This window comes from Indicator indicator, chromosome 4, assembly GCF_027791375.1.
Source record: "Indicator indicator isolate 239-I01 chromosome 4, UM_Iind_1.1, whole genome shotgun sequence".
NCBI classification, from domain to species: domain Eukaryota; kingdom Metazoa; phylum Chordata; class Aves; order Piciformes; family Indicatoridae; genus Indicator; species Indicator indicator.
The window spans coordinates 19,139,912-19,159,282 of record NC_072013.1 but is presented as its reverse complement, the minus strand read 5'-3'; the positions used below and the strand labels follow the sequence as shown (position 1 = coordinate 19,159,282).

The 19,371-nt window shown below is 38.8% G+C and overlaps 1 protein-coding gene across 3 annotated transcripts in view; it reads right to left on the bottom strand.

The window, feature by feature from the left end:
* Positions 1–19,371, bottom strand: part of UNC79 (unc-79 homolog, NALCN channel complex subunit) — a 104,110-nt gene that overhangs the window by 56,640 nt on the left and 28,099 nt on the right. For 2 of the 3 annotated variants that reach the window (XM_054400253.1, XM_054400254.1), the window contains 14 exons: positions 18,314–18,544; positions 16,674–16,864; positions 15,122–15,245; positions 13,752–13,892; positions 12,153–12,374; positions 11,334–11,561; positions 9,880–10,021; positions 9,387–9,466; positions 9,158–9,306; positions 7,946–8,103; positions 7,423–7,604; positions 5,908–6,109; positions 4,140–4,319; positions 878–1,164 (listed from right to left, as the gene is read on the bottom strand). In XM_054400253.1, the coding sequence (XP_054256228.1) occupies positions 878–1,164; positions 4,140–4,319; positions 5,908–6,109; positions 7,423–7,604; positions 7,946–8,103; positions 9,158–9,306; positions 9,387–9,466; positions 9,880–10,021; positions 11,334–11,561; positions 12,153–12,374; positions 13,752–13,892; positions 15,122–15,245; positions 16,674–16,864; positions 18,314–18,544 (2,517 nt within the window). Of the gene's footprint in view, positions 1–877; positions 1,165–3,107; positions 3,174–4,139; positions 4,320–5,907; positions 6,110–7,422; positions 7,605–7,945; positions 8,104–9,157; positions 9,307–9,386; positions 9,467–9,879; positions 10,022–11,333; positions 11,562–12,152; positions 12,375–13,751; positions 13,893–15,121; positions 15,246–16,673; positions 16,865–18,313; positions 18,545–19,371 lie in introns of all 3 variants that reach the window. The other variant, XM_054400252.1, reaches the window with a different exon arrangement.

Genomic DNA, 19,371 nt, shown 5'->3' with positions numbered 1-19,371 from the left:
CCCTAAAGTAATCCCTCATGAGAGACTGTGATGAGAAAAAAAGTGTGGAAATGGTGATGATGTTTCAAGGCAATTAAGAAAACTCTGCAACTGTGAAATGTTTTTCATCCCAGCATTGGCAGCTGCTCTAAGAATTACTTGAGCCTTAGAAGAGCTTTGTTAAGTAGAAAATTATGGTCCTCCTTACAAGATGAAGAAAGAAGGCATAAGGCAAGGATGTGCTCAGTCATTTATCATAGCAATACAGACAGCAGTTCATCATGGTGGCACCACTCCCTAGAAAAGGGAGAACATAAAGTCCTAGTGCACTCTAAAGAAGAAGGAGAATGAGTCTTCTGCAAAGTGAAGAATGTCAAAGATTTTACAGACTATTCACACACGGAAACAAGCCAAAGTACATGAGTCCCAGATGTTCCTGAAGGGGAAAGGAGTAAATATCACATAAGGAACGTAAGGCATTCAAAGTCTGGGGAAAGAAGGCAAAGGAGTTTGGAGCAGTCTCTAGTTTTTCATATGGTAGTATTATTTGCATGCCTCCGTGCACACAAAACCTTATCTCTTTGCCAGTGATGCAGCATGTTTAGAATACTAGTAAGAGGTGATAAATTAGCATACTCCTATTTAACTATTTACTTTTTAACTGCAGAACAGAAACCTACAGAAAGCACTTGATTAGGCTACACAGAGCCTTTGGATAGTAAAGAACAAGCAGCCATCCTTGTTCCCAAATTCTTTCATCAACTGAGGAGACAAAGGAGTTTGAAGTAGGATTACCACATTCAGCCACTTAGTTTGGTACAAAGAAGGCTGTGCTACCACCACTTCAACAACAGGTAATGCGAAATCACTGAAAAAAGTAGTAAGTGTCTTCACCTACTTGTGCTATTCCAGCAATAAAGGCATTAAAGCAGGTTGAAACACGCATTTTTTGTGGTGCAATCATAAAGCATCCTTCCTGCTGATCATAACCAAGCAGGACATACAGATGGCGCTTGACTGTGTTGAAAGCTTTAGCACTGCTGATGTCCGACTCAGCACTACTCTCATCCTTTGCCATGAACTTCATTAGCACAGTAATGAGCTGGTGGACAGTCTGGTGATCAATCCCAGCATCCTCTGGCAGTAGGTCTTTTATTATATTATCATTCTCTGGGGAGGGTTGTCCTATTGACACAAGAGAGATGTTGGTATCAAACATTGGATAGGACTTTAAACAGTATATAGAATACACAATTTTTTTTTCCAGAGTTCATTGCTCCACCTCCACCCAAATACTCATGGGGAACTCACAGGAGACAGGCACACATTGCTGAGGGCATTGCTCCTCTGTTGCCTCAGGATCAACAGCACAGTAACACCTGCTGTCTATGCTGAACTCCATTTCTCAGCTTTCCCATGTTTAATGGAGCTTCTTATCATCCCATCCCAGTGCATTTCTGCCAAAATGAGAGTCATTATTCCTTCACACCTATGCACTAAAGGAGAATCAAATCCCACTTCCACCAAATTCTCATCTGGCATAGTTTTCAGTCTTTCCTCAGCAAACATTAGTGGGCATGCTAATTCTATGACAGGTGAAAATGAAAACTAGGGAGGGCAATTTTCAGAACCACTTCTATTAGGAGTCACTTCTATTTAGAGTAACTTTCCTTTACTAGTTTCATTTTGGTAAAAAGAAATCATTAACTTCCTATTATATGATGGGGGGTATGTTCCAAATAGTTTTCAATGTGATTTTTTTAATTTACAGAAACCTTCCTTTAAAATTAAAATTCTCTGCCCAGCATTTTGCTGGAACAAGATTTGCAGATACAAAATGAAAACAATAAATTGTGAAATAATGAGGTTCAGAATATACAGCAACTATCATTCTCAGAACCACATTAAAAATGTATATAGAAAAAAAACTTCAGATATTTGAACAAATCAGGTATGCTCAGTACTGCCAATGCAAAGCTTGAAAAATTGCTAGTCAAACCTTAAAAAAATGTTGGAAAGAAACAATAAATACTGGGCATAAGGAGAGGGATAATCATTTGTCTCCTAGTTTCCAAAGCATCTGTGGTAACTTTGAATCATATTTTCAGTGGTTACTAGCTACAACTTTTTATATATACATTTCTTTAGTGGAAACTTAATCCAAAGCTTAGGGGATTAATTACCCAAGCTAGGAAACACAATGGCTAACAGTGCTTACTGTGAGACTGACACTTCTTATGTGATGAGTTTCTCTAAGCCCAGGACACAGCAGATGAGTGGTATCATTAAACAAGAATAATCATTCACTGACACATCTGTTCATGGCAGCATTATTTCACTTGTGCCTTCTGCAATCTTTGACAAACCGCACACATACTCTGTACAGAACTGGTTGATATCCAGCTTTTGCTGGGCTAGTATGGCAGGGCTGTATCCTGCTAGTTCAGAGCTCTCTTAGTCCATTTCACAGCTTAGTCACTGTCCACAATGGCAAGGTCTTTTCCTTTCAGCTGATCACCTAGTAAACTCATTTGTTCTGAATCTGAATTTTTGTTTGCAGAAAACGTTGCAAGTCTTGAAGAAAGAATGCAAAAAGAACCAAATCTGAGTTTTTTCACTTCTAAATGGTCAGTCTACAGAGGACTCAGAGCAAGAACTGTCAGTTGTCACAATTACTTAGGGATAACTTGGACTCTGCTGAGGAAGCTATTCTGCAAATGCCTGACAGAAGAGTGACATGTTCACAAAATGTCAATAAATATAAAATAAGGGACTTAGAGAAAACAAGTATAATTTACAATGCCAAAAATATAAAGCATTCCTTCTGCTGTCTCTAAAACCTGAAAGTCAAAAATCAAGCTGAACACAGGTGACCCACAGGCCCAACTTGTTCCTGGGGGCCATAGGAGGGTTGGGCACTGCTGGCATAGCTGACTGCCTCTGAATAACCCCCTCCCAGCCTTGAAGTACAGATCAAGAGCAAAACTTCAATTTACACCTTTTGGAACCATGCTGAGAAGTGATTCACTGTGCCTTTTGGACAACTTCCATCTCATGTAAGCTATCTCATGAGAGCCAGTGCCTTCCTTCTCTAGTTCTATCAAAAAAGCCCCACTTGTCAAACCCACCTGGTGTTTGCTCTGGTGTCCCTCCAAGTGCTGGAGCAGACTGCTCATGTCTAGTCAAGCTCACAGCTTGAAAAAAGAAAAAACAACAAACAAAATACAAGCAACTCTGTTTAAAAAGGCAATACTGACATCTTAAGCATATAATCAGTGCTAGCATATTTATGTTCATTTATTCATGCACTGTTGTCAAGCAGTGAGTGTAACCATTTGAAACATGCCACTTCGGTGCACTACAGATTTTGTGAACCATATTCTATACCTCTAGTTTTTTCCATCACCCAGTTTTGCTGGTACAAGAGTCATCACACAGGGGCTCCTATGCAAGATCAGAAATGGGCTGAGAAGTATCCCAAAATGTGGCTGTGTTTGTTTTGGAGAAATTACCTTCTAACTTAACAGTTCACTAGCATCCAGATAAGAACAGTTTATCAGTTCCTATTATATGGGTAGGAGCAACATAAGAGGTCCAATTAGAATATAAAGACTTATGTGTTTGTAAATTCTCTAAATGAGAATGGGTAAGCTTTATTCCTTCGTGGAAAGATATCTGTACAGCACTTCACGTAGGCCTATGGTTTTCCAGTGCCTAAGGTCTCTTATATGAGCTGGTGTGAACGTTGTTTTCTTAACAAAGGAATTCTAAAGATAGCCAAAAGCTCAATTAAGACATTAACAGTTCTTTTTAAGATGTCTAGCATATGCTGATTCATAAATAATAACTTAATATATAAATTAGTAATAGAGACATTTTTCTGTAAACACTGTATCTATTTTAGATAAAATTACTGTGGTTTAGCCACATATAAAAATTAAGATCTATCCACAAACTAGTCTTGGAGCATTTCATTCTGGCATTTTAAACCAATGCAGTATAGACTATCTGAATAATGCACTAACCAGTCAGAAACCTAAACTTGCTACCCTGGTTGGACAATTCCTGATAATTCCAATGTGTACCCATCAATAGGGCACAATCCTAAGGGAGAAGATACAAGCGTGTTACAAAAATATAAATATAAATAGATACTCAACGAATTTTGGTGGTTAAGGTTTCTGGAAGGGAGAGAGCTCTCTTTGACTCCACTGGTCCCTTCACACTGTCCCTCAGGGAGCGCACACTCTTCTGTCGATTCCGTGCGAAACGAGCCCTCTTGATCTTCCACATTGCTGCATCACTGAGGTTGGCGACATTCGTCCGGACAGCAGTGATAGCTTTGCAAATGCAATTGACCAAGTTAGGATTCATCCCACAGCACAGCCAAGCCCCAGTGCTGCCAAGTGCCAAATGCAATTGACCAAGTTAGGATTCATCCCACAGCACAGCCAAGCCCCAGTGCTGCCAAGTGCCAAATGCAATTGGGCCCCAGGTCCCACTCAAGTCAAGAAAGCTTCGTATGGGCTCAAGGGGTCCATCTGCAAGGTACTTATTTGCACTCCAAAATCCATATACCCCCCAAACAGCACACTGTGTTAAAAAAAAATATGCTGTTACTTCTACCTTTAGAGAGTGGACAAAAACAGGTTCTTGAAACCAAAATCTGAATTTCAGCCTAAGGGAATATCGCAAAAATCTTAAAGGCGTAGATCACATTTAGTGCACTCATACCCAAATGTGTGGTCTACTTTAGCCACACCAACTCCCTGCCCTGCCTACACCTATCATCCTGGATTTGAACAGCATCTCCAGCAATCTGTGAGCGTTTACAGTGGTGTTACCAGCAATATCATTGCAAGTCTTAATGGGATCACCAATACTTTTCTATATCCATGCTATAGTGCATTCGAACCCTCTGAGTTTAATTATCTATTATGAGCTGGTTAGCTCATTCTTCACACCACTTGTTTCTTTGAAAAGGCAAAGAGAAAGGTTAAAAAGAAACCTGAAAAGTATCTTCTGCATATTTTAATTTTTAAATTACTCAAAACACTCATGTTTAAAGATATGACCCTACATTTGCAGCCAGAGATGCACAGGCCACAGCAGCAGTTCCTAGCTTTGGGTCAAGCTACTCACATACAGAGAAAATATGTTTGTAGTTCCAACTATTTTCTATACGGATGCAGCATACCTAGGCTTTTTTAGGCATTGGGCTCCACAGAAATGTAGGAGGAGGCATTAGGCTACTGAAGGAGCACACACTATCCAAACAGCTGTGGAAATAGATTTGCCTCCTGGGCCACCACTCAGGTAAGGAAGTTTTCAATTACTCAGCATGTTAAACAATTATGCACAAATGTGAATGGAAGGAGACATGATATCTCACCAAGAAATCAGGTATGAACAGGACAAACACTTAGAAACATTTGTCACTGCAGGAATAGTTAACTGAGTGCCTGCTTTGAAGTATCTGTCCACCTCCTGTGCTGTGACTTGTACATTTGTTTGGCAAGGATCATACAGCTCCTAGGACTGTCTTCATACAGACCACTGCATAACAGGGTCAGGCACAACCTAGGCCTTTTGAGAACAGCAATGTTGACAGCATAAGAACATATACAAAAGAACAGGTGGGTTAATGCAGGTTACAGCTGACCATTGAACCACATCACGTTTCAACCAAGGCTGCAAGCACATCCTGGTGAGAGTAAAACACAACACACAAAGGTGTGACAGAATATAGCCTAATCTGTATTTGGACAGCCAAAAATTGTTCACTTTGAATTAGTCTTGTTTGGCCCAAAAGATTAGCCAATTTCAGAGAATTTATACAGGTGAGAGCTACATCTCTCAGACCTTTGCAAGCAGCTCAAATTCCAGAAGCTGACAAAAAGTGATGAGATTGATTTGGACTCTGCTTACTTGTTGGGAATGGGAATTCTTTGTTGCAGTCCAGATGAAGCTGTGCTTCCAGAGACAGGGTCTCAAAGCGATTCACAAAGAACTCCCAGCTCAAAGCTGGAATATCTGCTTTTAGAAAATGAAGTAGCAAAAGCTTACTAAGAATTGTAGGCCGGTCCTTAACAACCGTGTCAAACTGGAAATCGAGGCAGAGGCAGAGACCCTATAGAGGAAAAACAGACACAAAACAAACAATAAACAAACAAAACACAGAACTGAGATGTGAAAACTTCAAGCACTTTTTAAAGCAAAGGCAGGTCGAAGCCTCTACAACAACTTTTCCTGTTAACTAGTACAGGATAAAGGTTTAGCTCCTTTTCCCCTTTATAAGTCCTTTAAATAAGAACTAACGCTACTGATATAAATGGAGAAGTAAGATAAGGAAAGAAATTAACATCATATTTAGAATGTAAAATTTGCTAAGATTTTGAGGAATACAGCAGTCTAGGCAAAGTTCTGTCCTTTTGCACATGTGGTATACAGTATCAGAATACTGTCTTCACACACCCCTGTCTGAAAAAAAGCTTGTATTTAGTCAACAGAGTCAAGTGCTTAATTGCAAAAAGAATTAATCACCAAGCCCAAACGGAGAAAGAGAGATTATGTGATGAAAAGTATCAGAAGCACTTTGCCTCAAAATACGTCTATTTTATCTGCACTAGAGTTTTGGGTGTAGTGTGGGGATTTATGTTTGAGAAGAAAACCCACATGTTAAATATGAAAGTGCAGTATACTGCTAATAGTCTCAGGAAACTCAGTGAATTCAAATCCTCTGGAAATTATCTTGAAAAAGCACTACATGGAATAAAACTGGCAAGAATTAACAGCTTTTTATAGGCAGTAGCACTGAACTCTTAAAAATATATATTCTGTTCAGGAAACTAGAGCTGAATTGCAAATTATGAGATTTCTATTTCTTTTTTCCCTTGCTTGTGTACATAGGCTCTGATCCACTTTCCTATCTGCATAGTTTTAATCATGAGAATTGTGATTGGCCGGGTCTCTCACATGCTTACAATTAAATGCCTGAAAAGATCAAGGCTATGTTTTGGTTTGCTTGAATACATTTTCTCATTGTCAGCTCAGCAGAGTAACAAGATTCACAAATATTGTTTGGGTTTTTTTTAATTGAAAAATGCCAATAAATTTCAAAATAATACCAAAAACATTAACAGCTTTCCAAAACAGCAGCTCAAATGCAATAGCAATCCTTTGCATTCATCAAGTTTTTATGGTTGGACTCCATGATCTTAGAAGTACTTTCCATCCTAAATGATTATATGATTCTAACTTGAGGCTAGGGCAGGATCACTTCCCTTAGCTATTTTGTGAATACGGCAATTACCAAGGCCTATAAGCCTTGCCTAAAGAGGTATTAGCAGTGACCATGATCCTGTATACCTGAACAGCTTTGAACTTCAGGTGAAAACCCAGATTCCTGTTTTAAAGGGTTTTTTTCCCATACAATGAACCTACCTGCAAAGCTGGCCTCTTAATGGTGTCAAGTAATAGCCCAGCTCTTGTAGCTACTGCTGGGTTGACATCTTCCACAGCAGTCAGGAAACAGCAGAATGCATGAGCCAAGGAGTACTTCAATAGGTGGTTTTTTGTCACAGAGTGAATATCCAAAAATCTGCACATCACAGCCACCTTCTCCACTGTAGCAGCCATGCCCACAGAAAAAGAAAATATGCATGTTAATTTAGGCAATGGCTTCTTTATGTCCTGAATCATACACCTCTCCTAGAAATATGCACATCTGAGAACCCGAGAACAAAAATAACTGGCAAGTGTCCTAATTTTGATTTACTTTGGTTATCCAAAACGTCTCATGTTCTCCTCTATTTTACTGTATTGTTGTGCCATGGTTTTGCACCAAAATTCCCCAAAGCAGAAAAAAGATAATCAACTATTAAAGACCTCTTCAGTTACAGCAGAGAAAGGTCTACCTCTTTAGTGAAGCAAAGAAGAGCAAATAGTGTATATTTCTCAAGCCTACCTGCTTCAAATCTCATCTTCCAATCTTTGCTGTTGAAATTGCTGTTTATTATTGTCCAGAAGATGTCAGCTCCATGGGGAAGTGAAAGTGCATGAAGAAGAAGCGGGACTGCCAGGGAAGAAAGCTGAGAGAATTCAGACTTCACAACTCCCCATAAGCTGGAAAGATTAAAAATATCAAGCCTGCTTATAAAAACATTCTCTTGACATCCTTTCTTCTACATATCTACAGTGTGTTGTTGGTGGGAATATACTTTTCATGAAATATCTATGAGCCATCCCAGGCATTTATGTGAATAGTAGAGCTGCTGGTAGCAGAACAGAGCTACTTGCAAAACTGTAACTACAGCAGTTTGTCTTGAAAAAACAGGTTCAAATATTCCTTACATTTAAACACTTCAGATTTGACCAGAGTTTGCCTAATTCAAGGCACACTGGCCACAAAACATAATCTACACTATGAATTAGCAGTTCCAGCATGGCCAGCTTCAGTACATAAACCACATGAACTGTTTTGGCATCACAAAACGTGTCCATTAATAAATTATTAGGATGTTGGTTGTTCATAATTTGCTCATATTTAGATTCAGGTCAGATTCTCTAGTCCGCTAAAACCTTACAGTCTCAGGAGTCTCTTCCTGTACTCAGCACTGGTGAGGCCACACCTTGAATACTGTGTTCAGTTTTAGGCCCCACACTATAACGAAGACATTGATGTCTTTGAGCAGGTCCACAGAAGGGCAACAAAGCTTGTGAAGGGTTTGGAGAACAGGTCTTATGTGGAACAGCTGATAGAATTGGGGTTGTTTAGTCTGGAAAAGAGAAGGCTGAGGAGAGACCTTGTTGCTCTCTACAACTATCTGAAAGGAGGTTGTAGTGAGGTGAGGGTCAGTCTCTTCTCCCTAGTAAAAAGTGATAGGACAAGAAGAAATGGCCTCAAGTTGCACCAAAGGAGATTTAACTTAGAGATTAGATTTTTTTTTTCACTGGAAGGGTTATGAAACACTGGAACAGCCAGAGTACTTTGGTTTTATTTGCAACTTCTTATTTAGCCTGTGCAGCATGGCCTTATACACTTACTTAACCTTTCCATGCCTCTCTACCACCCTTTGTTAGTTTTCCTACTAAACCTGCAAATTCTTTGATGCTAACAACAAATGTAAAATTGGAGAACCGGCAAAGTATGAACACAAAATGTGCATTAAAAACCTACCTTGCAATCAGCATGTGATCTTGAATATAAGCAAGAAATTGTGGATGGTCCTTTCTTGCTATATACAGGCATTCCCCATGAAGACACAGGATCTTCAGACAGTTCAGCATGTTAAAAAGAATGTCTGGTTCTTCAAACTTTGACATTTCCTGTGTAAGCAGACGTACTCCTCTCAACACAATGACAATGCTTAAACAAAAGTTCAAACTAAACAAACAGTCTATGTTACCTGCAATATAGTGTAGATGAGCTTCAAGGTAACTGGAAGTTGCTGATAACAAAATTTTCTTTCTGTGTCATTCTTTATTGCTGTTAAAAATACAAGTTACATATAAAGTTAAAATTGTCTCATTTGTGTATTCAAAACAAAACTAAAGAATGTCAAAGTGATGAGAGAGAAAAATCATCCTAGCCACAGTAATCCTGCAGTCAGTAAAGTTACAACAGCATGGAATTTGGCATGTAGTGTTTTTGTGACTTTGTGTGTTCAAAAAGCCAAGATTTCTTCCAACTTTTTTTTGGAAAGACAATCATATTTACTATCAACATAAATACAGCCCTTCCTTTTTAATTAATATGTTGAAAGAACTAAATGCTTGAATAAAAAGTGACTGTGCATTGTTGGACATAAAAGACTGCTTCAGAACCTTGTATTCTGTATGAATAGTAGTGTTTCGTCTAAAGCCTTACTGAAATACTCAACTTCCTCATCCTCTACCTACCAGCATTTTCTGTGGTCTCTGCGTGATTTCCTGGGTTTTCTCCATGTTTTGGTGCCAATTTGTCTTCCTCTTCTCCTTCAGTTCCTATAATAAACTCAGGTCTAGTATAGAGGAGACTATCCTCGAGGTTATCTGTGGGCTCCTTTAAGAATATAAGAATATAAGCAGTTAAGAATATAATATAAGAAGTTAAAAATATAAGAATATAAGAAGTTAACTTCCTGTTATCTTAGATGTTACCTAAACACATGAGGTTATATCCTGCTCTTTAAGTTATATTTGATGTGATAAGCTGCACATCTACTTCCACAGGCACTTGTGCATTCAAATCACCTGCATATCTAAAATTCTGCATCAGCAAATGCAGACAGACAAGACTACATTTCAAACACAGATTTAAGTGATACTACTTAACAGAAACAGCATGTCCATATTGAAGCTGAGGTGGATGCAATCACAGAGCTGTGATTTCACCAAACTTCTCATCCTTCCCTCAGAGGAGTAACGGATAGGAACAGGGCATGTTTCCTACACTGCTGTAGAGGTGAAGGCTTAGAGGCAGGACCTACCTTGATCACTTTTACATTGAAAAAAAGGAGCAGACTAGAGTTACTTCTGCCCATGACCAGGAGCTCAGGATCACAGATTCCCATTGTGGCCATTACATTATTAATAGTCCTAGAAATGGCACCAAGCCCCAGCATTCAAAAGACTGCACTACTTGCTACTTTTGCTTGAGGTGACAATCTGAACTGAAATGGCATGAGATCATTTTTCTAGGACAAGTTACTGTACACCACATGCACGACACCTACTATTAGCATATACATCCAAATGGAGTTCTGAAGCTATTACCAATCAAAAGGCACCACTGCACCCACCACCAAAAAAATTTTTAAAAAATAGAAAAAATAATAAACACCCTGTCACTGCCATGGCACAGCATATGAGTACTCAGAATAATGGGAGTGATGCGCTCTTCTGAACTATCATGTGGAATAGTTATGAACAACAGACATACAGCTTAAAATAAATTCACCACAGCTTCAGTTCTTCAAAGCTACAGAGGGCTTTAATGATGACTAGTGATTGGAGAGTACATGTATGTGATTCATTCAAAATCATAAATCATTTAAAAATAGCCACTCTAAGCTTTCAAAAGGTTAAAAGTATTAACACTTCATATTTTTTTAAGACACAGTATCATAGGAGTGTGCCCTTCCAAAATGAAACAGCACTTCAATATTGATAGGGGGAAAGCTCATACTGGATGAATATTGTCATCTTCCCTGGGTTCTTTGAGTCAATTCAAACTTAGAAATTTTACAGTTCAATGGCATTTTGCTTTAACCTCCCAAATCCTCCATGCCAAGGGTCAGCACAACGTAATGAGAATAATGAAGAAGAGGAGTTTCAGCACAACAGTAATGTAGGCCCTTTCCTGCTCTACTTACCACAAGCCTGATTTCTTCCTTTGGAGCAAGCTGTTCCAGCAGCTCAAAACCCAGCTGGTAACACAGAATGCTAGACTGACACAGACCGCATTCAACTGCTTTTTCATCTTTCTGACAGGTGTGAGACCCACCCCAGGGTGCCTGGAACACATTGTTTATGATGGATATTATATCTTTTGAAATGCTGTTCTCTAAGCCCAAAGTGACACCATCATCCTGGAGTTCCATCTGAAAAAGAATGAAAAGAGTAAAGTTTTATTATCTGTTTAAAAGCCAAAGCACTACTAACTACTCTGCCTCTTTCTATATCGCTGCTAGTATCACAGTACTGGGAAGAGTATATCAAAAGACAAACTGGAACTCACCATTTTAAATTGCCACTGGTGTTGAGGCCCAAGCTCAAACAGCTAAATAGACAATTTCAAGCACAGGACTCATGAATTTTACCTGCAGACAGCCAAAACACTTGGCCTTGGATTCACAACGTACAATTTCGCTATCCAATTATTACGCCTCTCATCCAAGCTTAACAACAAACCTCTGCTTCTAGTCTAGAAAAACAAACCTACAAGGAGCAGTTCCTTTGACTTGTATGAGCTATCTCACACGAATGTGGAGGTATTTAACTTCTCTTCATTGACCATGAACCTATAACTCCTGTATGGGTACAAGCAGATGAGCACTGTAGAAGGATTTAAAAGTTACACTTTGTGTCAGTCCCTTAGCAGAAAGGAATTCAACACAGGATTAAAGGTGAGCCAAAAGTGACTACAGAACTTCAGTGCCCCCTCAGTGTAGCTGTTTTTCTTCAGCAAGTACCTGCTTCAAGATGAGATCAAACATCAAAATGAAACAATTAAGATTCATTTCATCATCTTCAGTGTCAAAATCAATTGTCTTTCCACTGGGGTGTCCAAAGTTCTTGAAAGGGCTGTGAAAAGGACTACGTATTGGACTCCGAAATGGGCTCTGGAAGGGGCTTGGGAAAGGACTCAGCATGCCATGTTGAGCTCTGCGCCCAGGGTCAGAAGCGACGCTTACCTGAAGACAAAGAATCAACATGTCCAAATGACTGTTATCCATTTCAGCAATCTCATTCTGTATGAAACTGCAGAAAACATCAAGGACTTTGACAGCCTTACTCTTCCTTCTGTAGCTTTTTTTGCAAAATCTGCAGGTCTCTTAATGCCATTAAATGATAAAATATGATAGAAGTACAGGAATCATATTCTGCAGAGATGTGTACATTCTCTTCAGCCAAGTGGCTGACACCCATTATGTTATTCCTACTAACAAGGAATTTTAACATCAACCAAAGAGAAAATTGGTCCAGGCAGTAAACTGGCCATCAGGTTACAATGTCCTGCTGATAATTCAAGGGCATGAACTTCAATATTAGGAGGCTAGTAAACGAAGCTATTTCAAGATAACCATGTAACTAAGGCTGCACCAACGACACAAGTAGCTGGAAATTAACTAGAGAGAACAGTAAAAAGATGTGCATGCCTGCATTGATTTATGTCCACAACAGAGCAGGCCACTCAAAACACCCTGAGAATCTCTATGTGTTACAGGGAGATAGATACACAGATGACAAGTGAGATCTACTTTAAGCCAGCTAAGGTCTGAAAGCCCAAGCAGTAATTTTGTCTATTTCTTCTGCTTACTTTAGAAGTGATCATGGGCTAGCTGCGGGAGTGCTCTCTGCAGAGCTACATCAGAAGACAGTCTGATCATGTGTAAGGAGTCATCAGCTGCCTAGATATTGTAGTTCCTTAAATCTAAAGATCTCACCTTTCAAGACCTCTTGCTCTGCTGCCCTTGGAGCACTTTGTCCAAGACTACTGGGAAGTTAGTTGCCTATGTCCAAGTATGTGTAGTGCCTACAGATTTGTATGTGTTTACTTCCAGACCACAAGACTGATGGATTACTTTAGATCAATTTTTGAATCTCTTGGATGGGGAAAAAAATTCAGATAAACAAATAAATTCTGCTTTGTCATCCTTTCAAAACATACCTAGACCCAGCAAATTTGTATTAGAATACAAAAGCTCACACAGGATGACCAACTGTCCATAACAACTTGTTGTTGATGGTTGTTAATAGAAGGTGCAGAGGATGAAAACAGTTGGAAAAGATATTGAGAGGATTCCACTAGTATCCCAGACAAACCAGTTCATTAAGGAAAACCTGCAGGTTTTCTGCAGTTCCTATCTGCACCAGCTTTACATTAACCATGTGTTAGAGTGGTACTAATTGAAGTCATGGCAATTTTCTTCCATTTTCATAGTCAGTAGTGTTTCCAATCAAATGCTGCCTTATTGAAAGATCACTTTTTAATTCTTCACATGCATTCCAAGAGGAAAACTGTCTTAAGAAAAAAAAAAAAAAAAAAAAAGACAGGATAAATAAGTTACCCTCCGAGACACAAGATTTCCTGATAGTTCGCTGACTCTTGATTTTCTTTGATTAGCTAACTCTTTTACAGAATTAACTCCATCAGAAAACATGCTGATTAGTAACTGAAGAGGAACAACAATATCTAGTTCAGATAAAACCTGAGGAAAGACAACAAATAAAAAAGCATGAATGTCAAGTTTGGTCAAAAATGCCATTTACATTATAAGAATCTTTATCGTACGATACTCAGTTCAGCAAATTCCACGCATTTAATTTTGGGATTCAGTCAGGTGAGCTGCAAACTTAACTTTCTGTTAGAACCAGGGAAAAGAGAACTGACCAAAAAAGGGTATTTTCAAAATCCTTGTCACCATCTGTTTGATGTTCCTTGAAATCAGTTTTATGCACAAACACACACGGATGAGAGGCTGTTCCACAGAAACACTTCTGTAAACCGGAAGTATCACCAATACTTGGATTAATAATTATTTGCTGTATTTATTATTATTTAAAACTGAATTCCTGGTTCTAAGAATCCAGTTGAATGAAGAATCCTACCAATGTCAAAATAGTGGTAGGATCATTATCTGCAAATCATTGAGGGAATACTCATCATCTCCTTTGTCACCAACAATCAGACAAATACAAGCTCATTTGCATTTGTCACTAACTGTTATTAGGTCAAAGGAAAAAAAAGTTAAAATCATACTTTACTTGAAAACTCTGAATACCTGAAAATTGCTAGAATCATCAGGTAAATTGGTCTTTGCAGACGTTTAACCAAAATAACCCTCAGCAGAAAAGCAACTTACAACAAAGAATGCAGGTATTGCTCTGAGATGCTGTGCCAAATTTTATACCTTTTTGAATTCACTGACCCCAGCAGACATGATTGTCCCTGTAGTTTTTTTACTATGAACGCTGGGCAAATGACAGCTTTGCGGACAAATATAGCACAAAAAGGCCAGAGCAGCAGAAAGCTTGCTAAGTACAGAGCTCATCCAATCCAATTCTTCATATGCAAGAACAACTACAGCTGCTTCTGGAGTCTGGAATTAAGATTGGAATCTACAGATCAAATTCTGTGGAGACTAAAAACTACCACTGGCAAAAGATCAGACAGCTGAATGACCCTGAAGTCACAACTGACATTCAAAGATAAAACAAATTTCCAGGCTTTCACTATATTGTCCATAATGGGCTAGTAACATAAAGCTTCCCAAGGTTTGTTTGTCTACCAACCATCCATGCACTGGGGCTAAGCAAAGAGCAGAAAGGTTATGCAATCCTTGAAAAGTGGCACTTTTTTCAATGCCTCTTTTTTTTTTCTTTTCTTTTCAAAAATCATAAGCTGCATCAGCCCAAGTTGTCAAGAGAGGACACTTACATGCAGCCAAAGCAATGCTTGCTCTTGAACAGAGGATGGATACCCTGTGAATCGACAGCTAATGAAGCCAAACATCTCCTCCATGGAGAAAGGGAGAGGGCAGAGTTCAGTGTCAAACATCTTGCTGAAAATCAGAACAAGAATATAGCATCACTGAGTAACCATGGCATACACTGTGTGAGATATACGAGAAAACTGGTAGAAGGGTGTGATAGTTTTAAGGCTATACCCTTTAATTACCTCTCACAAAGATTGAGCAGAAAAGTGAAAGAATGTAAATAAATCACTATTGGGTGTAAGAAAGCAAAATAATGATTATTCTAAACACTTCCATTAGAGAAACAGAAATGTTTAAGAGTTAGTACTCAAAACAAGGTCGGGCAGTCTCTGTCTGCTCTGCATTTCTCTTCTGACTGGAGATATCACAAATACTCACATACTGACCTTGACGAGCTAAGTTTAACAAACCTCTCCCTGCTTCTTGGCTTTCTCCCCTTTTGTCTGCTCTGGGAAGGTGCGGGGGTGGGAGGGAAGAAGCACAGTCCCTCTTGGGGCCAGAGGGCTTTGTTGTGTTTTTCTGTTGATTGTACATATTTGTAAATGTTGTGAATAGTGTATATATGTACATACTCACTGCATTTCATCATAGATTGTAGTTTTGCCTGTAAATACAGCTACATTTGCTTCCAGACTGAGTTAGCTTGGTTACTGTTAACGTGGCAGGGGGATTCCAGCTCTCCACTGTAACAAAGGGCAATCTCACTACCAGCATTGACCATGCTTCTGTCATCTTACCTGCATTCTCATCCTTCACAGGTTGCTGATAGCACCTGTCCTGACAGTACAAGGTCATCTCTGAATTTGGTGATGCACTTTAAGAATTTTTATCATATCTCATACCATGCCCAGTTTAATTTGATAGCAATAATCTGTTTCACCATCCAACATAAAAATTGAAAAAAAAAAAATCTCATCTCACCACCTGTCCAATAATACATGTGTCTACTTAAGGAGTTTACATTAATACTAACAAATATAAGTTTACAGTCAGATTCAGAGCCTCTTCATCAATTAAAAGGCAATGTGAAGTTTTATTGCCAAAGGCATATACCAGCCATGAAAATACAACTCAGACAGTCACCATTTTTATTCTGGTGTTCTCTTTGGTCAGCAGGGGAACATATTAGCTAAATCAATACAAATCATCACTCTTTCAGTGCCAGCTCTACTAATCCCCACCATTTCTCATCAACAGTTCACCAGAAGAAGATGCCACTTTCACCATGTTCCTGGAAGCCATGGAAAAGGTGTGCCTTGCTTACAGCAAAGCAGAATGGAGGTAGTAGAATCCTGACACATATCCAAGGGTATCAGGAGCCACAAATGGAAATTTTGCCAAAGCTTGAGTGCTTTAGTCTAAATCTAAGTTATAAAAAACTCAGAAGCATTCACTCGCTGTTGCAGAGTCATTTTTATTTGTACTCACCATCTCATCATGCAAAAACCCTCAACATAGGCAACAACAGAATGGTTCCTGCATATGTCTACATACCTCAACACTTCCCGGAACTCTTTCAGTTGATTTTCAGGCACTTCTGTCCTTATAGCTTCCAACCACTCTGGCATGATACACTCCCACACCGACTGGTTTATCACATTGTATGGAATCAAGCAAAGGATTCGATTCAGCCCTTCTTTTAACTGGGTCACAGCACTGCATGATTTGTCCCAGTATCCACCAACCTGTGGGTATTTCCAGGAATCATACTGATGAACGATACTTCTAATCCCTGTAACTTGCCCAGCATCATAAATCTGCTCAGTGTGCTGCAGTCAGAAAATTGTGGAAAGTGATCATCACTACTTTCCAGCCTAAATTTAGCATTCAGCCATAGAGTTTGCACTGTATTTTTCCTCTCTCATTTGATTCACAGTACACAAAAAGAACTGTCCGAGACTTAGATGAAGTTTGCTCACTTCCAGGCCATGATGCAGAGTAACTCTCATTGTTTACAGTTCTCAACAAGAGACAGATTTGTTTGGTCCAAGTTGTGACTTCAATTACTTGTTCTCTGCAACTTGTTACAGTGCTGGGTCTTTATTTTGAAATGCTCAGCCACTACCAGGTGCTCTTTTGTGATTGTTTGATTTGGGTCTTTTTGAGAGAAGGTTCTAAGCAATGGAAGCAAAAAATTACACTTTGAAATAATTAAGTAACTGGCCTACAGCGATTAATTATTCCAACTGAACTCAACTCACATCTGCAGTCCCTGACTAATGGCTCTAGAGATGCCTGCTGTTTTGGCAGCAACTACTGATAATCTCAGCCAACAAACTATTTTTTCTCCATTCATCACCACTAATTCCATAGCTGTTTGCCTTCATGTTTTGAGTGAACTCTCGTAGATCTGGCAAGTTTTCAGCCTAAAATACTGCAGTGGAGATAATAAAACTCAAAAAAAAGGGGCTGGATCCAAGACAAGGAAGCCATCCATAACAGATTCAGCATGCAGTTCAGTCCTTCCTTTCCCTTTTAGCATCAAAGCCCTGATCTCTTCTTCAGTTCTAACATTCAATGCATCCATCCACCTCTCAAATTTCCTCTGCTGCCTTCCAGTCTTCCCACAACCAGGTTTATCTTCACGCCAATGGTGCAGTGAAAGACCCATATACATGCTGGTCTGCACACTACAGCAGACTCCACATACTAGGTCATGAAAAATTCATCCCTGATGATATAAGACATCAAGTCTTTATGGACCTTCCTAGTCTAAGCCACTTAACTTTAGGAAACAAAGCAAACACATCCTCTGGACATCTTACACAAAAGAGTCACAAAATGAAAGCATTTGGTATAGTTGGCAGTGATAAAAGAGGAAAAAGTCTCAAATACCTCGCAAATATAAAGTTCCTATTTTCATGCTGATGTCTCATTCCCTATATAGGAATATTCACATCTGACTGTGTTGCCTGTCTTCACTACCCAGGTTAAGTGGCAATTTCTGCTTCATAATTAATAGACAGAAAGACAGACTCTGCTCTCTAATTCAGCAAAACTAAAAATGCTATGAAGAGGAAAAACTGAAGTCCATTGCTCCCTCAACCACTGAGATTTCTTTTGCTTTGATAAAGTAAATACTTAAGACTTTAGTCTCTGTCAAACAAAGTAACTTTCAGATAAATTATTCTTACCCTGGCAAACTCCATTGGTTTAGGAAGTAGGCACATAACCATGACATCAAACCGGACATCACAAACAGTTTTCAACCACTTAGTAACAAACTGGGGTTTGAGCTTCTCAACCAGGCTACCAACTTCATCATCCATCATGTAAGCTGTAGAGTGGAACCATTGGAATACCATGCTAACCAGCCTTGCTAAACTCTCTGTAGGTGTATTCTCACTGGGAGTGCAAAGGCTCACCTGAAAGACAAAAACACAAATCAATCTTCATTTCTAGAATTAAATGTGGAAAAATGTTTGTCTACTATATTTTGTCTTTTGTCAATGATACATGGATGCAGATTACAAAAAAGACAAATGAGATGATCAGTTTTAATCAGAGTTTGGCATAGGACAATTGGTGAAACACTTCCAAACCAGAAAAATAGTAAGAGAGAGAAAATAAAAAAAAGAATGGCAAAAAAAGCAAACCAAACCAAACCAAACCAAAACCAAAATACAACAACAAAAGCAATTAAAAAATAACCAAGTACTGAATCTTTTGTTTCCTAGTTTCAATAGCGAAAATATCAATACAGAAACTTTGACAAACTGAAACATTTTGGGTTTTATTTTAAAAGGTAATGTCAAGTCTGGTAAATATATGATATACATGCACACATATATATAAAGTTGCAAGATAAAAAGACAAATCAAATGAAAAGATTAAAAATGTCTGAAAGAAGATGGCTACTTATTATATTAAGTGATTTGTTTGTCCTTATTTGGGGTAGAAATATGAGTTTTAAGTCCTCAAAAATTTCCATATAGTAATATTCTTCTCTCCTTCTAAAACAATGTCTGCACTGGAAAACTGTCCCAAATCTGAGACCAAGTCTGTACCACACACTGCTAAGCCCTTAATTACTCTCTATTTAAGTTATAGGTATCTTCTGGGAACAGGACACAAAATTTCAAGTCAAGTTTCTGCACTGAGTCCAAAGAATGGAAAATAACAGATGACGGGAGATTTAGGAAGCTCCTTTAACCACCTATCAGATGTCTGTTGCTACTTCTAGTGAAAACTG